This window comes from Urocitellus parryii, chromosome 12, assembly GCF_045843805.1.
Source record: "Urocitellus parryii isolate mUroPar1 chromosome 12, mUroPar1.hap1, whole genome shotgun sequence".
NCBI lineage: Eukaryota > Metazoa > Chordata > Mammalia > Rodentia > Sciuridae > Urocitellus > Urocitellus parryii.
This window is the reverse complement of record NC_135542.1, coordinates 88,853,353-88,876,095: the sequence shown is the minus strand read 5'-3', so window position 1 is coordinate 88,876,095 and position 22,743 is coordinate 88,853,353. Positions and strand designations below refer to the sequence as shown.

General features: G+C 38.0%; 1 protein-coding gene and 1 pseudogene across 8 annotated transcripts in view; both read left to right on the top strand.

The window, feature by feature from the left end:
- Positions 1 to 851: 851 nt before the first annotated feature.
- LOC113194171 (U6 spliceosomal RNA) lies at positions 852 to 950 on the top strand (annotated as a pseudogene).
- A 4,154-nt stretch (positions 951 to 5,104) lies between these two features.
- C12H2orf42 (chromosome 12 C2orf42 homolog) overlaps positions 5,105 to 22,743 on the top strand; it is a 34,800-nt gene continuing 17,161 nt past the window's right edge. For 3 of the 8 annotated variants that reach the window (XM_026405108.2, XM_026405103.2, XM_026405109.2), the window contains exons 1-5: positions 5,262 to 5,340; positions 11,942 to 12,220; positions 12,963 to 13,797; positions 15,069 to 15,179; positions 20,059 to 20,163. In XM_026405108.2, coding sequence (XP_026260893.1) covers positions 12,975 to 13,797; positions 15,069 to 15,179; positions 20,059 to 20,163 — 1,039 coding nt within the window. In that variant the 5' untranslated portion in view covers positions 5,262 to 5,340; positions 11,942 to 12,220; positions 12,963 to 12,974. Of the gene's footprint in view, positions 5,179 to 5,261; positions 5,392 to 8,594; positions 8,688 to 11,941; positions 12,221 to 12,962; positions 13,798 to 15,068; positions 15,180 to 20,058; positions 20,164 to 22,743 lie in introns of those variants that run through there. The other 5 variants (XM_077791828.1, XM_026405102.2, XM_026405107.2 and 2 more) reach the window with 5 other exon arrangements.

Genomic DNA, 22,743 nt, shown 5'->3' with positions numbered 1-22,743 from the left:
TAGAAAATAAAAAAGCAAACCTCTTAAATGATTTTTAGATACATTTATGCCTTTATAGTGGGTTATTCCTATTACATCTTATTTCATCCACTTCATTTTGACTGCTATGTTTAGGATTTAAAGACCATAACTCCAAAACTCTGAATTTTAATTTAAAAGCTTTAATAAAATGATTGAGTATGTTCCATTTGAATAGGATTTTTCTCCTTTCATTTGGAGACTTTAATTCACATAGATATCATATAAGGAATTAACCAAATATAAAGTCTATAAATATTTATAGTGGATTACCTTGAGTGAGTACCCTTTAGTTATTAAAAATTTCTGTTTTATTCAGTCATCTGCAGCACTGGATTTGGAACTGAGATTTTTACCAAGATTGACCAGTAATAATGATTTCTGAAATGGGAGGCTAATGTTACTCTGATAAGAATTCAACTGAAAAAAGGAAACAGTATACTTCCTTACTAGGCCATGCTGTACAGAAAAGGAACATTTACCGTATAAATTCATATTCCCTAGCATCTTATCTTTCTTCAGCTCTAGAATATATATATCCACCAGGCAAGATGTTGGAGAATCCTTCTGTGAAAAAAACTGAATGACTACCAAAAGGCAGGCACTGACATTTAAAAACTCTCCACCAAAACAAAAACAAAAATTGGCCACTAGTCACCCTACTTTGAATTGTGCCAGTCAGAAATACTAAAAGACAAGGAAATGGGCTGGGGCAAAGCATTTGCCTTGATCCTCAGCACCACATAAAAATAAATAAAATAAAGGCATACTGTCCATCTACAACTTAAAAAAAAAAAAAGTCTTTGAATAGAAATCAAAAGCAAAGAGAAGTACTTGCTTTGGCAGCACATACTAACATTGGAAAAGCACAGAAATTAGTATGGTCCCTGCACAAGAATGACAGGCAAATTTGTAAAGCATTCCAATTCTTTTGAGGTTATTATGTTAAGTGAAATTAGCCAAACTCAGAAGGTCAAGAGTCTTAGGTTTTCTCTCATATGTGGAAACTAAAGGAAAAGGATAAGAAAGGTGAAGGAGAGGGAAATCTCATGAAAATATCTAAGAGAGATAAGTAGAACAGAGGAAAGGGATCAGAGGAGAGAGGAGAGGGAAAGGGGAAATACTGGGGGGTGGTATTGAGCAAATCATTGTTGTGTGCATGTATGAATATGCAACCACAAATCCCACTATTATGTACAGATATAATCACCAGTTTTTTAAAAAAAAGGAGAAAAAAAGCAAAGGGGAAAAAAAGTTGGACCAATTTAGGAGATCGTATACAACTAATCAGACTCCAGGAAGAGAACTTGAGATTGTGAGTGGAATTTGAAATTTTTTCCTGATGAAATGATAGGTTTGGGGATCATAACAAAGCTATTATTGAATTAAAAACCTGTACCACTAAGAAATTTTGGAACATTCTAAAAGTTGTGAAATGGAAAAAGGACAGAATAATACTGGACTTTGATTCTCAACAGCAACATTGAAAACGAGGGGTCAATAGGATATTGCCTCCAAAAAATTGTATGAATTAGCCATGGTGGTGCACACCTATAATCCTAAGCACCGAGGAGGCTAAGGTAAGATGATAAGTTCAAGGCCAGCTTGGGCAACTTGACAAGACCCTCTCTCAAAATGAAAAAAAAAAAAAAAAACTGTGGATATATATAGTTCAGTGGTAGGGCCAGTATGGGGAAAAAAGAAAGTATGATGGAGTGTCTAGAGATGGGATTCAGCACAGGAATGGATAAAGGGAAGTGCTAGGATGATGGCTTTGACCACTTGGCAGCCAGTCTACACTGATGGTCAGAGGCGTAGACCTTGTTATTAGGTTGAACTGTGTAGAGTTAGATAATGGAACATTTTTATAGCAGTATGGAGGATGTAAAAAAAGACATGTACTGGTCATAATAAGGGAAACTCTGAAATGGGATTCAATTTTAAAAAAAAGAGTTCTATTGACAAGGGTCTGTGAATTAAGATGCGTGTAATAATAGAAAGGTAATACTAAACTGATGAATCAAAAATGCTGGGGGCTGAGGAAATCGCTCAGTTGGTAGAGTGCTTGCCTAGCATGCACAAAGCCCTGAGTTCAGTCCCCAGCACCACACACACACACACACACACACACACACACACACAAAAAAAGCATATTCTAAGTATGGAGACAAACCAATGGGGAGAAAGACTCTCCTTTAATTTTCTCATTTGCAAAATGGAAATAGTATTATCTGTTCCATAGAGAAGCAGAGAATTAAGACAGCACATAGTGAGGCCCTAAACAACTTAGCAAGACCCTGTCAAAATACTTTAAATGGGGCTGGAGATGTGGTTCAATGGTTAAGCAATCCCTGGTATCCCCCCCCCCCAAGGGAAAAAAAAAAAACTGGGTTTAATCACTAGTACCAAAAGAAAAAAACCAAAAATGTTTAAAAGCTCTACACAGCAAAGAAAACAAGAATGTGTGAAAAAGAGAACCTACAGAATGGGAGAAAATCTTTATTAGCTACTCTTCTGACAGGATTAAATCAAGAATGTAGAAAGAGCTTAAACAGACACTTCTCAAAAGAAGAAATACAAATAATCAACAAACATGAAAAATGTCCAATATCATTAGAAATTGGGGAAATTCAAATAAAAAATACCCTGAGATTTCATCTCATACCAATCAGAACGGCAGTCTTCAAGAATACAGACAATAGGGGCTCAGGATGTGGCTTAAGTGGTTGCATGCTTGCCTGGCATGCATGAGGCACTGGGTTTGATCCTCAGCACCACATAAAAATAAAATAAAGATATTGTGTCCATCTAAAACTAAGAAATAAATATTTAAAAATTATTAAATAAAAGGATACAAACAATAATGTTAGGATGTGGAGAAAAAGGAACATACACTATTAGTGGGATTGTAAATTAGTACAACCACTACAGAAATCAGAGTGGAGGTTGCTCAAAAGACTAGGCATGGAACAACTATATGACCCAGTTATACCATTTCTCAGTCTTTATCCTAAGGAATTAAGTAATCGTAGAAATACATGCATACCCATGTTTATAGCAGCACAATTCACAATAGCTGTCAACTATAGAACCAGCCTAGGTTTCCATTATTAGATGAATGTATAAAGAAAATATGGCACATATACACAATGAAATTTAATTCAACATAAAGAAAAATTAAATTGTCATTTATAGGAAAATGGATGGGACTTGAGGATATTATGTTAAATAAGCTAAACTGAGATGGTCAAGGGTCTTATTTTTTTCTCATGTGGAATCTATAGAGGAAAAAGGAAAAGAATGGGGGGATCTCATGAAAATCTAAGGGAAATCAGAATAGAGGCAAGGGAATAGGAAGGGGCAGGGGAAAAACTGGGGGATAATATTGGTCAAATGTTGTGTGCATGTATGAATATTTAACAGCCAATCCCACCATTCTGTACAACTATAATACACCAATAAAAAATATGGGGAAAAAAATAAGAACTGAGGATGTAGCTCAGTGGTTGAGGGCCCCTGGGTTCAATCTCCAGTACCACCAAAAAAGGAAGGAAAGAAGAAGACTTTAAGCGTCAGAAGCTATCATTCAATCAATTAACAGAAAAATAAAGCAAAGTTTCAAAAGGAAAGAAAAAAATAACTTATGTTTTCTGACCATAAAGAAATTAGGTTAGAAATCAATAACAAAAATCTGTTGTGATTCTAATTTACACTTGTGTAAATAACGTGGTATAAAGTATATAACAATTTCTTTTCTTTTTTGGTACCCGGGATTGAATCCAGGGGCACTTAAGCACTGAACCACATCCCCAGCCCTTTTTTGTTTTAAATATTTTTTTAGTTGTAGATGGACACAATATTTTATTTATTATTTATGTGGTGCTGAGGATCAAACCCAGTGCCTCACTCATGCAAGGCAAGCGCTCTACCACTGAGCCACAACCCTGCCCCAGAGAATATATTACAAAAATTCTGGTTGTCACACTGATAGCAAACATGCTAAAAAGTGAGAAAAGTGCACTTCAGAATAGGAGAAAAAATTCTGGTTGTTATAAGGCTTAACAATACGTTATTTATGAGACATAAAGCATTTAGCACAAAGCGTATAACATTGCTAAGCACATAACAGCCATTATTACATGTTTCAGATCCTGGTTTGCCCAGGGCTAGGGATGTGGCTCAGTAGTCAAGTGCCCCTGAGTTCAATCCCCAGTACCAAAAAGAAAAGCATAATAAAACCCAGGGGACCTTAACCACTGAGCCACATCCCCACCCCTTTTTTGTGTTTTAGAGGTCTCACTGAGTTGCATAGGGCCTTGCTAAGTTGCTGAGGCTGGCTTTGAACACTCAATCCTCCTGTCTCAGCCTCCAGAGCCACAGGTTGGCAAATGTGCATCACCATGACTTTGATTTGATGGTTAAGTGACCCCTGAGTGCAATCCTCAGTAACCCACCAAAAAAAAATTTTTTTTTCCTCAGTGGTAAAGAACCTGCCCACAGCGCCACTAGAAGGAAGCAGCTAGACTAGGGCGAGGGGTGCAGAAAATCTCATCACAGGGTTTTCTGAGTCCTCACTTTGAGACACATTGTATTGGGAAGCTGTCTCCAATCATGTTCAAAGATTTTGAGTTTATTCTGTGTGGTTCCAAGACTGGAACTAGGATTACAGGAGGCCAATTTCGGCTCATTGTAAGGGAAAACGTTCAATAGGTCAAACTAACTAAGGGAGGAAAGGATAACTTATTATAAACATACAAGAGATAGAAACAACAAGCACTTTGGTGGGCAAGATCTCTAAACAAAAATCACGACATCCGCTAGAGTAGAAAATCTCAGACGACTTTTGCATCAATTTCCAGTGAAACTATACACAGAAACATGATTTTTGCGGGTCTGAAGTAACGGTTTTCCTTGGAGTTGTGTTGGTGCCTTCCACACCAGTAGGGTTAAATCCAGCGACAGAACCTAAGCGGCACCGGATCCTGCCGGAAGTTCTCAGCGCTCTCCAGGAGTAGAAAACTACAATTCCCATAAGACGAAGCGAGCTGAAGTGGGTGGGCATTTGCCGCGCGTGGGCGGCTCTGACCAATAACGACCGCCGTTACAAGCGAACAGTTTGGCCATGTTTGTAAAAGGCCGCGGCAGGCGAAGAGAGAAGAGGTGAGGGCGGTCATCCGCGAGGGGCCCTGGGGCTCACGGGGGGGGGGGGGCGCAGGGCCGGTAAGACGACTGTATGGAGAGAGGGCCCCGACGCGTTGGGACAGGGGTGTAGGGCTGGGGATTCTGGAGGAGAGCTTATCCAAGGAACAGGATGCCGACGAGGTGATGCTTCTGCTTGGGCCTACTTAGTACCGGAAGTGAGCGGTCGCGCGGGTAGGATGCCGGGAAGCAGGTCCCGGGGGATGTGCGTCTCGCGGCAGGCGGGTCCCCGGAAGCGGGAGTTTCGCGTCCTGGAGGCCGGCGGCCAGACGTGTCCCCGAAGGATGTCTTTTCCCTCCGAGGCAGTACAGGGCTAATGTGCCGTCTCCTCTCACTTGTGGTTTGACAGGAAATCCAGCACATTACAAACTCATGTTAGATGACCGCTGGCTGTGACAATTTCGTTAAATCTCAGCCAGTTTCATCTCCAAGATGGGCAATTCTTCACAGGCTCGTATGAGCATTACATGAGTAAATGCGTAGAAAGGGCTTATCCACACGGAGGGTACTCGTGTAGTTGTGTGTGTGTGTAATCGGTGTGTGTATTTACATTCATGATCGTCATTCATTCACTTCTAACCGTTTCGCAAGCGTTAAAAAGCATTCTGCAAACTATATAGTTGCACAGCCAGATAGAACCAGGATGAAAACCCACCACTTCAGGGAGCGGTCAGGGCTTAACTCTTCCATCACCAGCCCCTTTACATTCTCTTGCTAAGGAGACTGTTTTGTAAATTTTCCAAAAAGAGACTACCTAGAGACCTTCCATCTTTCAAATACAGGGTCTTTACAAGTTAAGTGTTTGTATATGCTTTCAATACAGAATCTGTAATAAGTGGTACTAGCACACATTAAAATTAAAATAGTACAAAACAGTGAAAGGTAAGTCTTCTTTCCAGACCCACTGTTTCCCTAGTCACAAATCACTTCTGTGGCAGTAAACGTTCATACACATGTATACACCCCTATTCTCTGTCCCCTTTAAAACCAAGAATAGCATGTTATAAGCAAAGTACTACAATTTTTTTTTCATTTCACAATATACGTTGATATTTGAACCACAGTACACATACATCTGTTCAGTTCTTGTTTTATTTTGTTTTGCAGTATGGGGATCCAGATCAGAAGTGTTCTACTTTTAAGTTATATCCCCGGATATGTTTTTTTTCCCTTCTGTACTTGGGACTGACCCCAGAGGTGCTTTATCACTGAGCTAGATTTCCAGCCCTTTTTATTTTTTATTTTGAGACAGGGTCTCACCAAGTTGCAGAACTGTCCTGGAACAGGCCTCCTGCCTCAGCCTCTTGAGTAGCTTGAGATATAGGTCTGCACCAAACCTGGCTGTTGTCTGATTCTTTTTAATAGCATATTGTGTGATTACACTAAAATTTTCTTATGTTAGTTCTCTACTGATGAGCTCTTAGACTGTTTCTATAGTTCTGTATTTATGGACAATTCTGCAGTGAGTATCCTTTATATACTTTTTGCACATGTGAGAATACATGCAGTATCATAAGTGGAATTGTTAAGGCAAAGTATGTATATGACATTTATTGTATTTACATCTCTTCCAAGAGTTTTACAATAACAGTATAGAATGTTTCTCCCCATTCTCATGAATACAGTGATAATTTTCTTATTTTTTTTCCACTTTGCCAAAGTGTTATCTTGGCTTTTTTGTGTTTGTGTGGGTTTTTTGCTGTTGTTATCTTTTTTGTTTTTCACTTTGTGGTGCTGGGGATTGAACCTAGAGCTTTGAACATGTGGAACAAGTACTTTCCCACAGAGCTGTACTTAGCCCTGTTACCTTGTTTTAAATTTGCCTCTTCCTTACTACAAGGTTGAGTGTCTTCACATATTTAAAATCACTTTTAATTTTTCTTTTTCTCAACCTTCTTTTAATGTCTTTTCTCCTTTTTTCTAAAGGATTTTTTTAAGAGAGAATTTTAATATTTTTTTAATGTTTATTTCCTAGTTTTAGGTGGACATAATGGTTTTTTTATATTTATTTTTTAGCTTTAGGTGGACACAATATCTTTATTTTATTTTTATGTGGTGCTGAGGATCGAACCCAGTGCCTTGTTTATGCTAAGCAAGCACTCTACCACTGAGTCACAACCCCAGTCCTTTCTTACTGGTTTTTAAAAACTCAGGAAATTAGACCTTTGGCATTTGAATTCCAAATATTTTTGTCTTTTTAAAAATAATAACAGCTTCATTAAAATATTCATATAACAAAATTTAGCCTTTTAAAAGGTGTTACAATTTAAAGGTTTTAGTATATCCACACTATATTTCATCACTCCAGAAAGAAACCTCATACCCATTAGCAGTTAACTGCCAATTTCCCCTTTCTTCCAGCTGTGGCAACCACTAATATTCTTTCTTTTAATTTTAAATTTATGTTTTGGCACTAGGGATTGAATTCTGGGGCACTAATTACTGAGTGACATTTCCAGCCCTTTTTATTTTGAGTCAGGGTCTCACTAAGTTGCTGAGGGTCTCACTAAATTGTTGAGGCTGGCCTCAAGTTCAGGATCCTCCTGCCTCAGCCTCCCAAGTCTGGGATTATTGGCATGCACCACTGTGTCCAGTTTACTAATTGCTTTCGTCTCTATATACTTTGCTATTCTGGATATTTTTTTTTTGTCAGTGGACCTTTATTTATTGATTGATACATGGTGCTGAGAATCGAACCCAGTGCCTCACACATGCTAGGCAAGCGCTCTGCCTCTGAGCCACAACCCCAGCCCTCTGGATATTTTATTTAAGTGGAATCACATAACGTGTGGTCTTTAGTGTCTGGCTTCTTTGATACAGCATAAATATTCCATATGATTACCTAAGCATGAGAAATGTGGCACAACATCATTATTCACTAGAGATTTGTAAATAAAACCATGGTGAGATACCATTTTAGGTCCACTAATCAAATGGCCATAATGAAGAAGACCATAACAAGCACTGGCCAGGGGTAGAAAAGTGGGAATCCTTTTGGGTTGTTGGAGAAAATGTAAAATGGTACAGCCACTTGTTATCAACAGTTTGGCAGTATCTTAGAATGTTTATATATTTATAGAAGAGATAGATATGTTTATTCTGATTTGAACATTATACAATGTTTATATATATTGAGACATTACATGGTATCCACAAATATGTACTGTGTGTGTGTGTGTGTGTGTGTGTGTGTGTGTGTGTTGCTGGGGATTGGTACCACTAAGCTACATTCCCAGGTTTTTGTTTTTTTTGTTTTTTGGGGGGGTTTTTTGTAACCTGGAGATTGGACAAAAGGGTGCTTTATCACTGAGTTATATCCCTTGGGGGTTTTTTGTTGTTGTTGTTGTTATTTGTTTATATTTTTGTTTTTGAGACAGTCTTGTTAAGTTGCTGAGGGTCTCACTAAATTGCAGAGGCTAGCCTTGATCATGTGATCCTCCTGCCTCAGCCTCCTGAATCACTGGGAACAGGTGTGTGCCATTGTGCCTGGCTTTTGTTTTTTTAAAGCTATAAGGAAACCTTACTTTTGGGAAAGTATTCCATTTTACATATGTGTATATGTATGTATGACATAATTAATTTATCCAGTTTCATCTATGAAGAACATTAGGTTATTTGTGAGCTCTACTGTTAACAAAAGTGCTTGTGAGTAGCTTTATATTTCCCTCACTTTACACATGTGGGAACCTGTAAGATAAATTCTTATTAGTGGAATTATACTAAAGGAGTATGCAAAGGAAATATCAACAACCTCAAATTGAGGAACATTCTATAAAATTCCTGACTCTTCAAAATATGTTAGGATTATTAAGACCAAGGAAACATAGTAACTCACAGGCCTGTGAAGACTAAGGAGATATGATAGCTAAATGTAATGTGATATTTTGGATTGGCTCCTGGAGAGAAAGAAGACTATGACTGGAGTTCAGTTAATAAGGTGCCTCTGCTGGTTTCTTAGTTTTGACAAATGTCCTGTGGTAATATGTAGTACATCACTATTGGTTAATGTTAGAAGAAAATGAGTTAGGGGTATCTGCAAACTCTATTCTATCTGCAGCTTTTCTGAAAATCTATAATTATTCTGAAGTAGACAGTTTATTCTTTTAAAAAGAAGGCATTAGAAAAATTGGTGAAATCCAAATGAAGTCTGTAGTAGAGTGAGTCGTATCGCACCAATGTTAAACCTTATTGTGACAGATGTCTCATAGTTATGTAAGATATTAATCTTTGGGGGAAACTAGGTGAAGCATATACAGGAATTCTTTGTACTGTCTTTGTAGCTTTTCTACAAAATAAGTTCCAAAGTTGAACTTTTTTATTTATTTTTTTTCAGTGCTGGGGATTGAACTCAGGGTCTTAGACATGTTAGGCAAACAGTCTGCCTTTGAACTACATCCTCAGCCCATGAAAGTCTTTTGTTGTTATTGTTGATTGTTGTTTTTAAGAAATATGCAGGGCTGGGGCTGTAACTCAGTGATAGAGCACTTATCTGACATGTGCCAAGTCCTGGGTTCCCAAAGAACAAATATTCAGTTGTAATTTTGAAAGATACCAGCAAGTTGCCTTCTACAGGGCATAAAGCAAACAGCAAAAGCTGGGAATGGAAGTACACGACTGTAATCCCAGTGAGTCAGGAGGCTGAGGCAAGAGGATTGCAAGTTCAAAGCCAGCCTTGGCAACTTATCGAGATCATTTCAAAATAAAAAGGTCTACAGATGTTGCTAAGTGGTTCAATCAATGCTACAAAAAAAAAAAAAAAAAGTAAATCGTCCTTTGAAATTGGGGGGAAAACAATGCTAACTGCCAATTTAAAAATCAGATTACTTTTTTAAAAAGCATTAAAATTCAATATTTAAAACATTGAATGTTAGCCAGGTGTGGTAGTGCATGCCTGTGATCCCTGTGATTAGGGGGACTGAAGATGGATGATAGCAAGTTTGAGGCTAGCCTCAGCAATTTATTGAGACCCTGTTTCAAAATAAAAAAGTAAAAACAGTTGGGGATGTAGCTCAGTAGTAAGAGTGCCCTTGAGTTAAACCCAGTACTGTATAAATAAATATTTAGATAATGATATCCATGCCAAACTTGTTATTTGTTTTGTTTTTGTTTTTTGTTGTTGGAATTTGTGTGTGTGTGTGTGTGTGTGTGTGTGTGTGTATGTGTGTGTGTACCAGAGATTGAACCAGGGGCACTTTACCACCGAGCCACATCCCCAGCCCTTTTTTATATTTAATTAGAGACACAGTCTTGCTGAGTTGCTTAGGGCTTCACTAAGTTTTTGAGGCTGGCTTTGAACTCAGGATCCTTCTTCCTCAGCCTCCCAAACTGCTGGGATTACAGGTGTATGTCACCATGTGGGGCTTTTAATTTGAAATACATCAAAATATGAGAGGAACTGACAGAGGAAGGATAACTAGACATAATAAAGCAAATATAATAAAATGTTAATTGTAAAACCCAATGGGTGGGCACATGAGGAACTCACTGTATAATTTTATATCCTTGAAATTTTTCATAATATTGAGGGGGAAAATCACAGGTAGAAACTTGGTACTTTTGTGTGTTTGCAGAAACAGCATTGCCAATATTGCTGGCTGGAAAGGAAGGAATTACATAATTTCTTTATTTTCATCTATAGAGCAATTGTTTGGCTTAAATGAGATATCTTATATTGTGAAATGCAAATGAAATAATGAATGTGAAAGCAATCTAGAAAATGTAAAGCACTCTTTTTTTTAACAGTACCTGGTCAATCAATGTTCATTAAATAAATGTTTTTCTGTTTCATAGTTTTGCTGACTTATAAAATCATAATAGTTGACATTTATATCTGATTTCAAATTTTCTAGTCTTATCTGAATTTAATACCAACAAATATTTCATGAAGGATCTGGTTGTTCTCCTTGGCATTAATTACGAAAGTTATACTCCAGCTCTTTTTCCATCTTCAGTTTTACCATCTCCTCTAAAGACAGGCTCTTTTTGTTTCCTTTAGCACCTCTGTGGACTTGAAAATACAACATTGATAAGTGAGATTAGAGACTTCCACCATCAAACACCTTTTCACTGTGTGAATCTTTTGCAGAAGACAAAAGCCAATTGCAGCTGTGTTTGCAGAGAATCCACAGTTTAATTATGCACTGGATGGGTGTGGTGACAAGCTTGCCTCTTTACAATGATGATGATCTAGGTTTTAGAGGTCTTAGTCCATGGATGGCTGACTCCATTCCTTGGGGCCAGAGATGAGGCAGAACATCATAGTAGAAGATTATGGTGGAGGAAAGCAGCTCAGGACATGGCAACAGGAAGCCTAGCCATAAAGCACTCTTAGGAATGTAATATATTACTTTTAGGAAAGATGAACATTTGGCCAATTCTATATCATGGCTCTAGGTGTTCTTGTCAACTGGAGGTGGAGTAAAGTTAACATTGTTTCACTTTCTTGAAGTTAGAAGTATAAAACATTTAACCATTTCCATAACAATTTGTCAACTATTTCTCAAATAATTGTGAAAGACTTAGCTTCTGTGATTTTTATTTCTTTTGTTATCTTTTTTTTTTTTTTTTTTTTTTTGTGTGTGTGTGTGTGCACTGAGGATTGAACCCAGGCTCTCACCCATGCTAAGTTTGTGCTCTACTACTGAACTGTACTCCCAGCCTGTATTCTGTCTGAACCATCTCATCTTTGTATGATATTAATATTTTTTTCTTGTTTTACTTGTAGACCACCAAAATCTCCACTTAGGGAAGTGGGAATCTTTGACTGTGGAACATTGGGCAGGAGCTTTGCGATTGGCTGGTCAAGAAGGAGGAGGCAGAATGTCTGCATTGTTACACCATAGAATTCAAAATTGAGAAGACTTTGTGTTAAACAGTATCATTTACTCTGCAAATGATCATGCCTTTACCTGTCCTCTCTGATGATCACAAACTAACGAAACATACTTTAAGTCTTATAAATTCAGGTTACACTGTTTTTCAGATGCCCTGGCAGCTAGTACAGGTAGGACTGGACTGGGTTTTATGGGGAATGGAGAAAGGGAAAGAATTTGTCTTTCCTGTTCTCTAGTCCTTGCTTAAGTTAAACATCTATGCATTAAAGATTTGATTAAATAGCTAGATGTAGTTGTGCTCACCTGTAATCACGGTGATTTGGGAGGCTGAGGCAGGAGGATCCTAAGTTCAAGGCCAGACTGGGCAGTTTAGCAAGACTCTGCCTCACAATTTACTAAAAAAAAATTTTAAAGGGTTGGGGTTGTATCTCAGTGGTAGAATGCCCCTAGCACCAAAAAACAAAACCAAAACCCAGATAAAACAAATTTGGTGAAATTACTTCAAATGCTTACAGAAGAGATCGTGGAAAAAATGCTTTGGTTGCTACAGTAGAATTTTTTAAATGTATAGAGAAGTAGAAAGAAAAGTTTTATCCAATTTATTTTAAGTATATTTTTTAGTTGTAGCTGAACACAATACCTTTTTTTTTTGTGTGTGATGCTGAGGATCGAATCCAGTATCTCACATGTGCTAGACAAGTGTTCTACCACTGAGCCACAACCCCAGCCCCAGTTTTATCCACTTTTTATTTCATTTGATGATTTAGATTTATGTTGTTTTGTGATATGATTTCAAAATATTGGATAGTTTACACACACTATGCTAAATATTACAAGTGACTTCAGCTGTGTGTGTGTGTGTGTGTGTGTGTGTGTGATTGTGTACTCATCCTAATGGGCTTGTCTTCCTAGGGCCTGTGAAAAATGGAACCAAACTCTCTGAGGACTAAAGTCCCAGCTTTTTTGTCTGACTTGGGGAAGGCCACATTGAGGGGAATCAGAAAGTGTCCCCGCTGCGGCACATACAATGGAACCCGGGGCCTGAGCTGTAAGAACAAGACATGTGGAACCATATTTCGCTATGGTGCACGGAAGCAGCCTAGTGTTGAAGCTGTCAAAATCATCACAGGCTCTGATCTGCAGGTCTACTCTGTACGGCAAAGAGACCGGGGTCCTGATTACCGATGCTTTGTGGAGCTTGGTGTTTCAGAGACGACAATCCAGACAGTAGATGGAACTATCATCACTCAGCTGAGCTCTGGACGGTGTTACGTCCCATCCTGCCTGAAAGCTGCTACCCAAGGCGTTGTGGAAAACCAATGCCAACACATCAAACTGGCAGTGAATTGCCAGGCAGAAGCTACCCCTCTGACCCTGAAGAGTTCAGTCTTGAATGCCATGCAGGCCTCCCCAGAAACCAAACAGACCATTTGGCAGTTGGCCACAGAACCCACGGGTCCCCTGGTACAGAGGATTACTAAAAACATCTTGGTGGTGAAATGCAAGGCAAGCCAGAAGCATAGTTTGGGATATTTGCATACATCTTTTGTGCAGAAAATCAGTGCCAAAAGCTTGCCTGAGCGCCGCTTCTTCTGCTCCTGTCAGACTCTGAAATCGCACAAGTCAAGCTCTTCTAAGGAAGAGGCAGCCCAGAGATGCATTCATTTCTTTGCTTGCATCTGTGCCTTTGCTAGTGATGAGACATTGGCTCAGGAATTCTCAGACTTCCTAAATTTTGATTCCAGCGGTAGGTGGTATGATTGATGCGTAGTTCTGTTTTTCTAAAATAGCAATGAAAGAGTTTCACTGATAGATTTGGAGATTGTCCTGGCAACCTTCAGAAACAGTTGCTGGATAATTCAAATGAAAAGCATTCCTTCTTTTAATCACAGTCAGCATAAAGGTTGATTGCTTGGTTGATTTGTTGGATGGATAAATTTGATGAAGAGAGTTGGGCATTTTTATTGAGGCAATAAATCTAGCAACCTTAGCTTTACTTTGTTTTACTTCACAGTTGTTTTATGTTAACAACAACAGCAAAAAAGAACAAATCCCTTTCACTCTTGTTTCCTACCTGAAGATAAGGGAAAACTAGCACCTTAATCAAAAGACCTTTAGAAGCATCTTCATCAAGTCTCTTGTTTTCATTTACATATATATATATATATATATATATATTTTTTTTTTTTTTTTTTTTTTTTTTTTTTTGGCAGTACTGATACTGGGGATCAATCCCAAGGGCCCTGTACCATGGAACTACATTACCAGCCCTTTTTTTAATTTTTATTTTTAGATAGGATCTAAGTTGCTGAGGATGACCTCCAACTTAAAATCCTGCCTCAGCCTCTCAAGTTGCTAAAATTACAGGCATGTGCCACTATGCCCAGCTGTACACTTTTAATTTCTTCATGATTTTCTTCATGATCATTAGCAGGTAGCAGCTCCCAACTTTTAGTTTTATATTACTCTGTAGAGTCTTCTATCAAGTTAATGATCTATGAATAAATGCGTATGTTTTGGGAAATTTTTTCAAGGAACTTATTTTTATCATTATTTTTATGTGGTACTGTGGATTGAACCCAGGGTGCTTTACGACCAAGTTATAACCCCAGCCCTTTTTATTTATTTAATTTATTTTTAGTTGAACATGGACATAATGCCTTTATTTTGTTTATTTATTATATGTGGTGCTGAGGATTGAACCCAGGGCCTCACATGTCCTAGGCAAGCACTCTACCACTGAGCTACAACCCCAGCCCCCTTTTTATTTTTTTAAGGCAGGGTATCACTAAGTTGCTGAGGCTGGTTTCCAACTTGTGATCCTCCTGCCTCAGCATCCCAAGGAACTGGAATTAAAGGTATGCACCATCAGGCCGGGCTCAAGGAACTTATTTTAAAGCGGCAATCATTCCATCTTTTGTGTTGGGGATTTAGATTTTTATAAATTAGTTTTTCTCTAAATGGGGGTCCATACTTACTCTTGGATAGTATTAGTAACTCAGAAATCTTATTTTTTAGGTCTAAAAGAGATTATTGTGCCCCAAATAGGTTGCCATTCAGAATCATCTGTATCAGCTTGTGAGTCTACTGCCTCCAAGCCAAAGAAGAGGAAAAAGGATGAAGTATCTGGTGAGGAACTATTTTGTTTCTTTTGGTGGTAGAGTCTCTGGGTATTGTTTTAGAGGTAGTTGTGTGTAGGTGTGAGTATGGGCATGTATATGTAGTGCTGGGGATTGAGACCATGTCCCTGAACATGCTAAGGAAGTGCTCTACCACTAAGCTACATCCTCAGCCCATCGTTTTACTGTTTTGTATCTTTCCTTGAATCTTAGAAATTATGAGAAGTCATTTTTGTTCTTATGGAGTGTGTGTGTATGTGTGTGTGTGTGTGTGTGTGTTTGGTGCTAGGGATTGAACCCAAGGCCTTACATATGCTAGACAAACATTTTACCACTGAGCTACAGCCCCAGACCTTTTTATGACTTTTTTATTACCCATTGATAATTCCTTTTTTTAAAGATGGACACAGTACCTTTATTCTGTTTGTTTATTTAATTTTTTAAAAAAAATTAGTTGTCAATGGACCTTTATTTTATTTATTTATATGTGGGTACTGAGAATCAAACCCAGTGCCTCACATGTGATAGGCAAGCACTGTACCACTGAGCTATAACCCCAGCCCTATTTATTTAATTTTTATATGATGCTGAGGATCGAACCCAGTGCCTTACACATGCTAGGCAACCACTCTACTACTGAGCTAAACGTCAGCCCTCCATTGATAATTCTTTATCAAGTCAAGCTGAAAGTTGCTTCTACTGACCAAAAGTAAGATCCAACCAAATTTAAAGTCAGACTAATCTTTTTTTTTTAATATTTATTTTTTAGTTTTAGGTGGACACGATATCTTTGTTTTATTTTTATGTGGCACTGAGGATCAAACCCAGTGCCTAATCCCTGCTAGGCGAGCACTCTACTACTGAGACACAATCCCAGCCCTAAAGTCAGACTAATCTTATTATACTTTAATATGCCTTAGGACAACATTTTGAAGTTTTCCTTCACAGAGGACTTTAAAAAACTGTTGGGCTGAAGGTATAGTTCAGTTGAAGAGCATGTGTTTAGCATACACAAGGCCCTGGATTCAATCTCCAGAATCAAAAACTTGTAACAATATAACAATTATATTTCTCACTCTAATTTAGGAATACAGTTTGCTTATATTTTCAGCAAGTGGAGATACATAACATACAAATACACATACACATACACAATGTTCCTTGACTTATGAAGGTTACATTCTGATAAACTCATCATAAATTAAAAATATCTTAAAGGAAAATGTATCTAATATACTAATCTATCAAACATCATAGCTTAGTGACATAGTATACTGTGGAGTATCCATTGTTTCCCCTAGGGATCTTGTGACTAACTGGGATCTGTACCTCACTGCCACTCACAGAGAATTATACCACATATTGTTAACCCAGGAAAAGATGAAAATTCAAATTAGGGTTTTTACTGAACATGGATGGTTTTCATATCATAGTAAAGTCAAAAATGCCTAAGTGAAACCATCATAAATCAGGAACCATCTATGCACATATATACACATATTAATTCAAATATTTAATGTCAGTTAATGACTCATATAAATCTGTAAAAATGTTGAAATACCCTAGTAAATAAATTTCAAGAAATCTAAACAAGGGCTTGGCATATAGTTTAGTTGGTAGAGTGCTTGCCTTGCATGCACAAGGCCCTGGGTTCAATCCCCAGCCCCACACACACAAAAAAAGAAATCTAAACGGAAAGAAAATATCCACTGCATGCATGTGTAACAAATTGCAAACTCACTAGTAAATAGACTCATGCAAGCCTTTTAGAAATTCAAAAGTGAAACTAAATAACTTTTGCAACCAAATTAGCAAAGATTTTTTAAAATGATGAGACCCCAGGTAAAGGTGAAATCTGGGGTCTTAGATGGGTGTGGTGGCACACACCTATAATCCCAGCAGCTGGGGAGACTGAGGCAGGAGGAGTGGAGTTCAAAGCCAGCCTCAGCAAAAAGCAAGGTGCTAAGCAACTCAGTGAGACCTTGTTTCAAAATACAAAAAAAGGTCTGGGGCTGGGGCTCAGTGGTCATATGCCCTGAAGTTCAATCCCCAATACCCTCACCTCCAAAAAACAAAATTCTGGGGTCTTGGGCATGGCTAATGTGGTATAAGTTGTTTAAATCATTTTTAAAAATAGCTTGCAGTATTTGTTAAGAATTTAAAATGGTTAGGTGTCATGGCACATGCCCGTAATCCCAATGAACTCAGCAGCCTGAGGCAGAACGATCCTAAATTCAAGGCCAGCCTCAGCAGTTTACTGAGATTCTGTCTAAAAATGAAAAATAAAAAGGCAGAGCATGGTGTGCACAGCTGTAATCCCAGAGGATCAGGAGGCTGAGGCAGGAGGATCTCGAGTTCAAAGCCAACTTCATCAAAAGCAAGGGGCTAAGCAACTCAGTGAGGACCCTGTCTCTAAATGAAATACAAAATAGGGCTGGGGATGTGAGTCAGTGGTCAAGTGCTTCTGAGTTCTATCCCTGGTGCTCACCCCCACAAAAAAATTAAATTAAAATTAAAAAGGGCTAGAGATGTAGTTCAGTGGTTACCAAAAACGCATGGGTTCAATACCCAATCCTGCAAAACAAAACAAAAACCAGAATTGAGGAAGTGTTTAGGTCATTCATATGCTCAGATAAAGTACAGAGTGCTCAAACTTGAGTTTAAGATAAATAACAATTGTTAGTATAAATACCTCCCATGTAACATTTGGAACATATTTAAAAAATTATTTATTGCTTATTCAGAAATTCAAAAGAAAATTTTTTACTATTCTGGCAATCCTGATGCAATTGTAGTTACTTAAAAATCACAAAACTGGGGCTGGGGATGTGGCTTAAGCGGTAGCGCGCTCGCCTGGCATGCGTGCGGCCCCGGGTTCGATCCTCAGCACCACATACCAACAAAGATGTTGTGTCCGCCGAGAACTAGAAAAAAAAAAAAAAAGAAAAAGACCTATTTAAAAAAAAAAAAATCACAAAACTAGCAAAACAAACTAGTGACAGAAGAAAATAGAATATAGGTCCCTGCAAAGTTAGTTATAATTATCTGAGAGGTGAGAACAGTGGGTGACTTCTTTTTTTTCCTTTTACTTCTATCCTCTACCCTCCAATTTCCTATAAAGAGCATAAAAAGTTTAAATTGTATGTGTAAATGGTTAATGCTAGGAGCTGGGGATGTAGCTCAGTGGTAAGACATTTACCTAGCATGAGGCCCTGGGTTTAATCCCCAGCACCAGAAGAAAAAAAAAAAAAAATTAGTACTAATTCCTTTTAAAAACTGTGAAGCTAACTAATATTCTACTGTGTATAAATGCCACATTTTTTTAAATCCATTCATCTAGGTTGGTTCCACAATTTAGCTATTGTGAATTGTGCTGCTATAAACACTGACGTGGCTGTGTATGCTGTTTTTAAGTCCTTTGGGTATAGACCGAGGAGAGGGATAGCTAGGTCAAATGGTAGTTCATTCCCAATTTTCCAAGGAATCTCCATACTGCTTTCCATATGGCTGCACCAATTTGCAGTCCCACCAGCAGTGTGTGAATGTACCTTTTTCCCCACATCCTCGCCAACACTTATTGTTGTTTGTATTCATAATACCTGATATTCTGACTGAAGTGAGGTGAAATCTTAGAGTAGTTTTGACTTGCATTTCTCTAATTGCTAGCGATGATGAACATTTCTTCATATATTTGTTGATTGATTATATATCATCTTCTGAGAAGTGTCTATTCAGGTCCTTGGTCCATTTATTGATTGGGTTATTTCTTTTTTGGTGTTAAGTTTTTGAGTTCTTTATATATCCAAGAGATTAGTGCTGTATCTGATGGCTTGTGGTAAATATTTGCTCCCATTCTGTAGGCTCTCTATTCACCTCATTGATTGTTTCTTTTGCTGAGAAGAAGCTTTTTAGTTTGAATCCATTTCATTTGATTCTTGATTTTAATTCTTGTGCCATAGGAGCCTTATTAAGGAAATTGGGGCCTAATCCCACATGATAGAGATTAGGACCTACTTTTTCTTCTATTAGATGCAGGGTCTCTGATTTTATTCCCAGGTCCTTGATCCATTTTGAGTTGAGTTTTGTGCATGGTGAGAGATAGGAGTTTAATTTCATTTTGTTGCATAAGGATTTCCAGTTTTCCCAGCACCATTTGTTAAAGAGGCTATCTTTTCTCCAATGCATGTTTTTGGCACCTTTGTCTGATATAATATAATTGTAATTTTGTGGGTTCGTCTCTGTGTCCTCTATTCTGACCATTGGTTTACCAGTCTGTTTTGGTGCCAATACCATGCTGTTTTTGTTGCTATTGCTCTGTAGTATAGTTTAAGGTCTGGTATAGTGATGTCACCTGCTTCACTCTTCCTGCTAAGGATTGAGAATAAAATCATGGCATTTGCAGGTAAATGGATGGCATTGGAGGAGATAATGCTAAGTGAAGTTAGCCAATCCCAACAAACCAAATGCCGAATGTTTTCTCTGTTATAAGGAGGCTGATTCGTGGTGGGGTAGGGAGGGAAAGCATGGAAGGAATAGACAAACTCTAGATAGCGCAGAGGGGTGGAAAGGGAAGGGAGGGCATGGGGTTAAAAATGATGGTGGAATATGATGGTCATCATTATCCAAAGTACATGGATGAAGACACTAATTGGTGTGACTATACTTTGTATACAACCAGAGATATGAAAAATTGTGTTCTATATGTGTAATATAAATTGTAGTGTATTCCGCTGTCATATATAAATTAAAAAAACAAACAAACCTGTGAAGGTAGCCTAGAAATTAGCAAAGACAGATTGATTATATGTTTTAGAATCCTTAGAAATTAATATCTAGTCAATATATATTCTGCAGATACGTTTAAATACTGTAAATAATTTGTGATTCAGGTGCACAGATGAACAATTCACTAATGCCTCCAGATGCAGTGAGCAGTAATCTAAGGAAGAGTGGCCTGAAAAAACCCGTGGTTGCTTCTTCATTAAAAAGGCAGGGTAAGTTTCCCTTCCCTAGAATAGGCTGCAGTGGTGATAAGTCACCCTAAAGTCAGAAGCAGTGTAATCAAGACATTCTGCATGTTGTCTCTCCCAAAAAGTGCTGATGTTATAAACACTTGTACATGAATTTATCTGAGCTTGGGTCTTTCCTTTTCCAACAATTTCAAATCATGCTCAAAAATAAATTACAACTAAAATCATAGAGACCAAAAATAGATTAATAGATGCTGCCAGGTGTGGTAAATAGAAAGGAGTCTTGGAACAGAATTGTTTTATGTATTGTCTGTAGCGGCAGTCACACAAATCTACACATGATAATATTGCATGGAACTATACACACACACCACACAAGTCCATGTAAAACGGGTGAAATATGAATAAGCTCACTGGATTGCCTCCATGTCGTTGACCTGATTGTGATATTGTACTATAATTTTACAAAATATTATTGGGGAAATCTGGGTGTAGGGTATATAAACTTTAAGTTTCTTATAATTGCATATATAATTATCTCAAAAATGTTTTTGGTTTTGTTTTGTTTGGGGGGTACCAGGGATTTAATCAGTGGCACTCAACCACTGAGCCACATCCCCAGCCCTGTTTTGTATTTTATTAAGAGACAGGGTCTCGCTGAGTTGTGTAGCATCTCGCCTTTGCTGAGGCTGGCTTTGAACTTTCGATCCTCCTGCCTCAGCCTCCCAAGCCACACAGAGGCACTCAACCACTGAGCCACATCCCCAGCCCTATTTTGTATTTTATTTAGAGACAGGGTCTCAATGAGTTGCTAAGCGCCTCAACATTGCTGAGTCTGGCTTTGAATTCACGATCCTCTTGTCTCAACCTTCCGAGCCACTGGGATTACAGGTGTGTGCCACTGCACCCGACTCAAAAATGTTTTTAAACAACATTTGAAAAGCCTTAAAGCTGGGGGCTGGGATTATGGCTCAGCATTAGGCCCTGGGTTTGATCCTCAGCACGACATATAAATAAATAAATAAAGATATTGTGTCCAGCTACAACTAAAAAATAAATATTAGGAAAAAAAAAAGAAAAGCCTTAAAGCTGGGCATGGAGCCAGGCACAGTGGTGCACGCCTGTAATCTCAGCCTCTCAGCAGGCTAAGACAGGAGGATCACAAGATGTTCAAGGCCAGACTTTGCAATTTAGCAAATCCCTAAGCAACTAAGCGAGACCTGTTTCAAAATAAAAGAACAAAAAGAGATAGGGATATAACTCAGTAGTAGTGTGTCCCTGGATTTAATCCCCAGTACAAAAAAAAAAAAAAAAAAAAAGCTGGGCATGGTGGTGCATGAAAATATTGCATGGAACTCTATGCACACACAGCCAGCTACTTGCCAGCTGCTTTGGAAGCTAAGGCAAGAGGGTCATAAATTTGAGGCCAGCCTCTGCAACTTAGTAACATACTATCTCAAAAATGAAAATGGGGCTGGGGTTGTCCTTAGTGTAGAGCACTTGCCTAACATATTTGAAGCCCTGGGTTCAATTCTCAGCACCGCATACAAATAAATAAAATAAAGATCCACTGACAACTAAAAAATATTAAAAAAAAAAAAAAAAAAAAAAAAAAAAAGGCTGGGGATCTAACTCAGTGTGGAATGCCACTGGGTTCATTCCCTGTTACCTCCCCCACATACACACACACAATGGCCTTAGACATTTCTAAAAACAAATAAACAAAAAACCAAATTATGTCTTTTTTTTTTTTTACAGTGCTGAGGAATGAACCTGGGGCTTTACACATGCTATGATTGAACTATACTTCTAGCCCCTAAATTATATTTTTAAATTAAAAATTACTGACATGGGACTGTGGGTGTAGCTCAGTGGTAGGACACTTACTTAGCATTTGTGAAGCCCTGGGTTCAAATGCCAGCACTATAAAAACAAAAATTACTAACATGTTTTGGTAGCAGGTGTTTTTTAAAATGTGTGTGTTCCTTTTATTACTTCTTACCTATAATGTAGTTGGTATGAGATTCAAAGTAGAAGGAAAAAATAATATATTTTATAATTATGCAGTGAAAAGTATTTGTTGAGAAAGATAAAATATAGACTGTTTCCAAAGTCAGTGAAGCTTGAAAACATATCTAAGAGCAGTGGCATGACTGTTGCTCTGAATTAATGAGACAGAATGACTTAATTTTTTTTTTTTTCCAGAGATTGAACCCAGGGCGTTTAACCATTGAGCCAAATCCTCAGCCCCCCTATTGTTTTTCATTTTGAGACAGGGTCTCAAGTTGCTTAGAGTCTCACTGAATTTCTAAGGGTGGCTTTAAACTTGAGATCCTTTGATCTCAGCTGCTGGGATTACAGGCTTGTGGCACTACAGCCAGTAGAATGACTTAATTTTGAACATAATTTATGAATTTAAATGTATCTCTTCTCTACTCAGAATTAACTAAGCTTGAAAATTTTGGAATCAACTGTTCATATAAATTATATAGAAATAATTTAGTTCAATTTTGGCAGTATTTATTGAATACTTGTTGTGATGTGGCTGGCCATATACTATGACTGACAGATTAAAATCAGGACATCAGCCTTACTCTTATACCC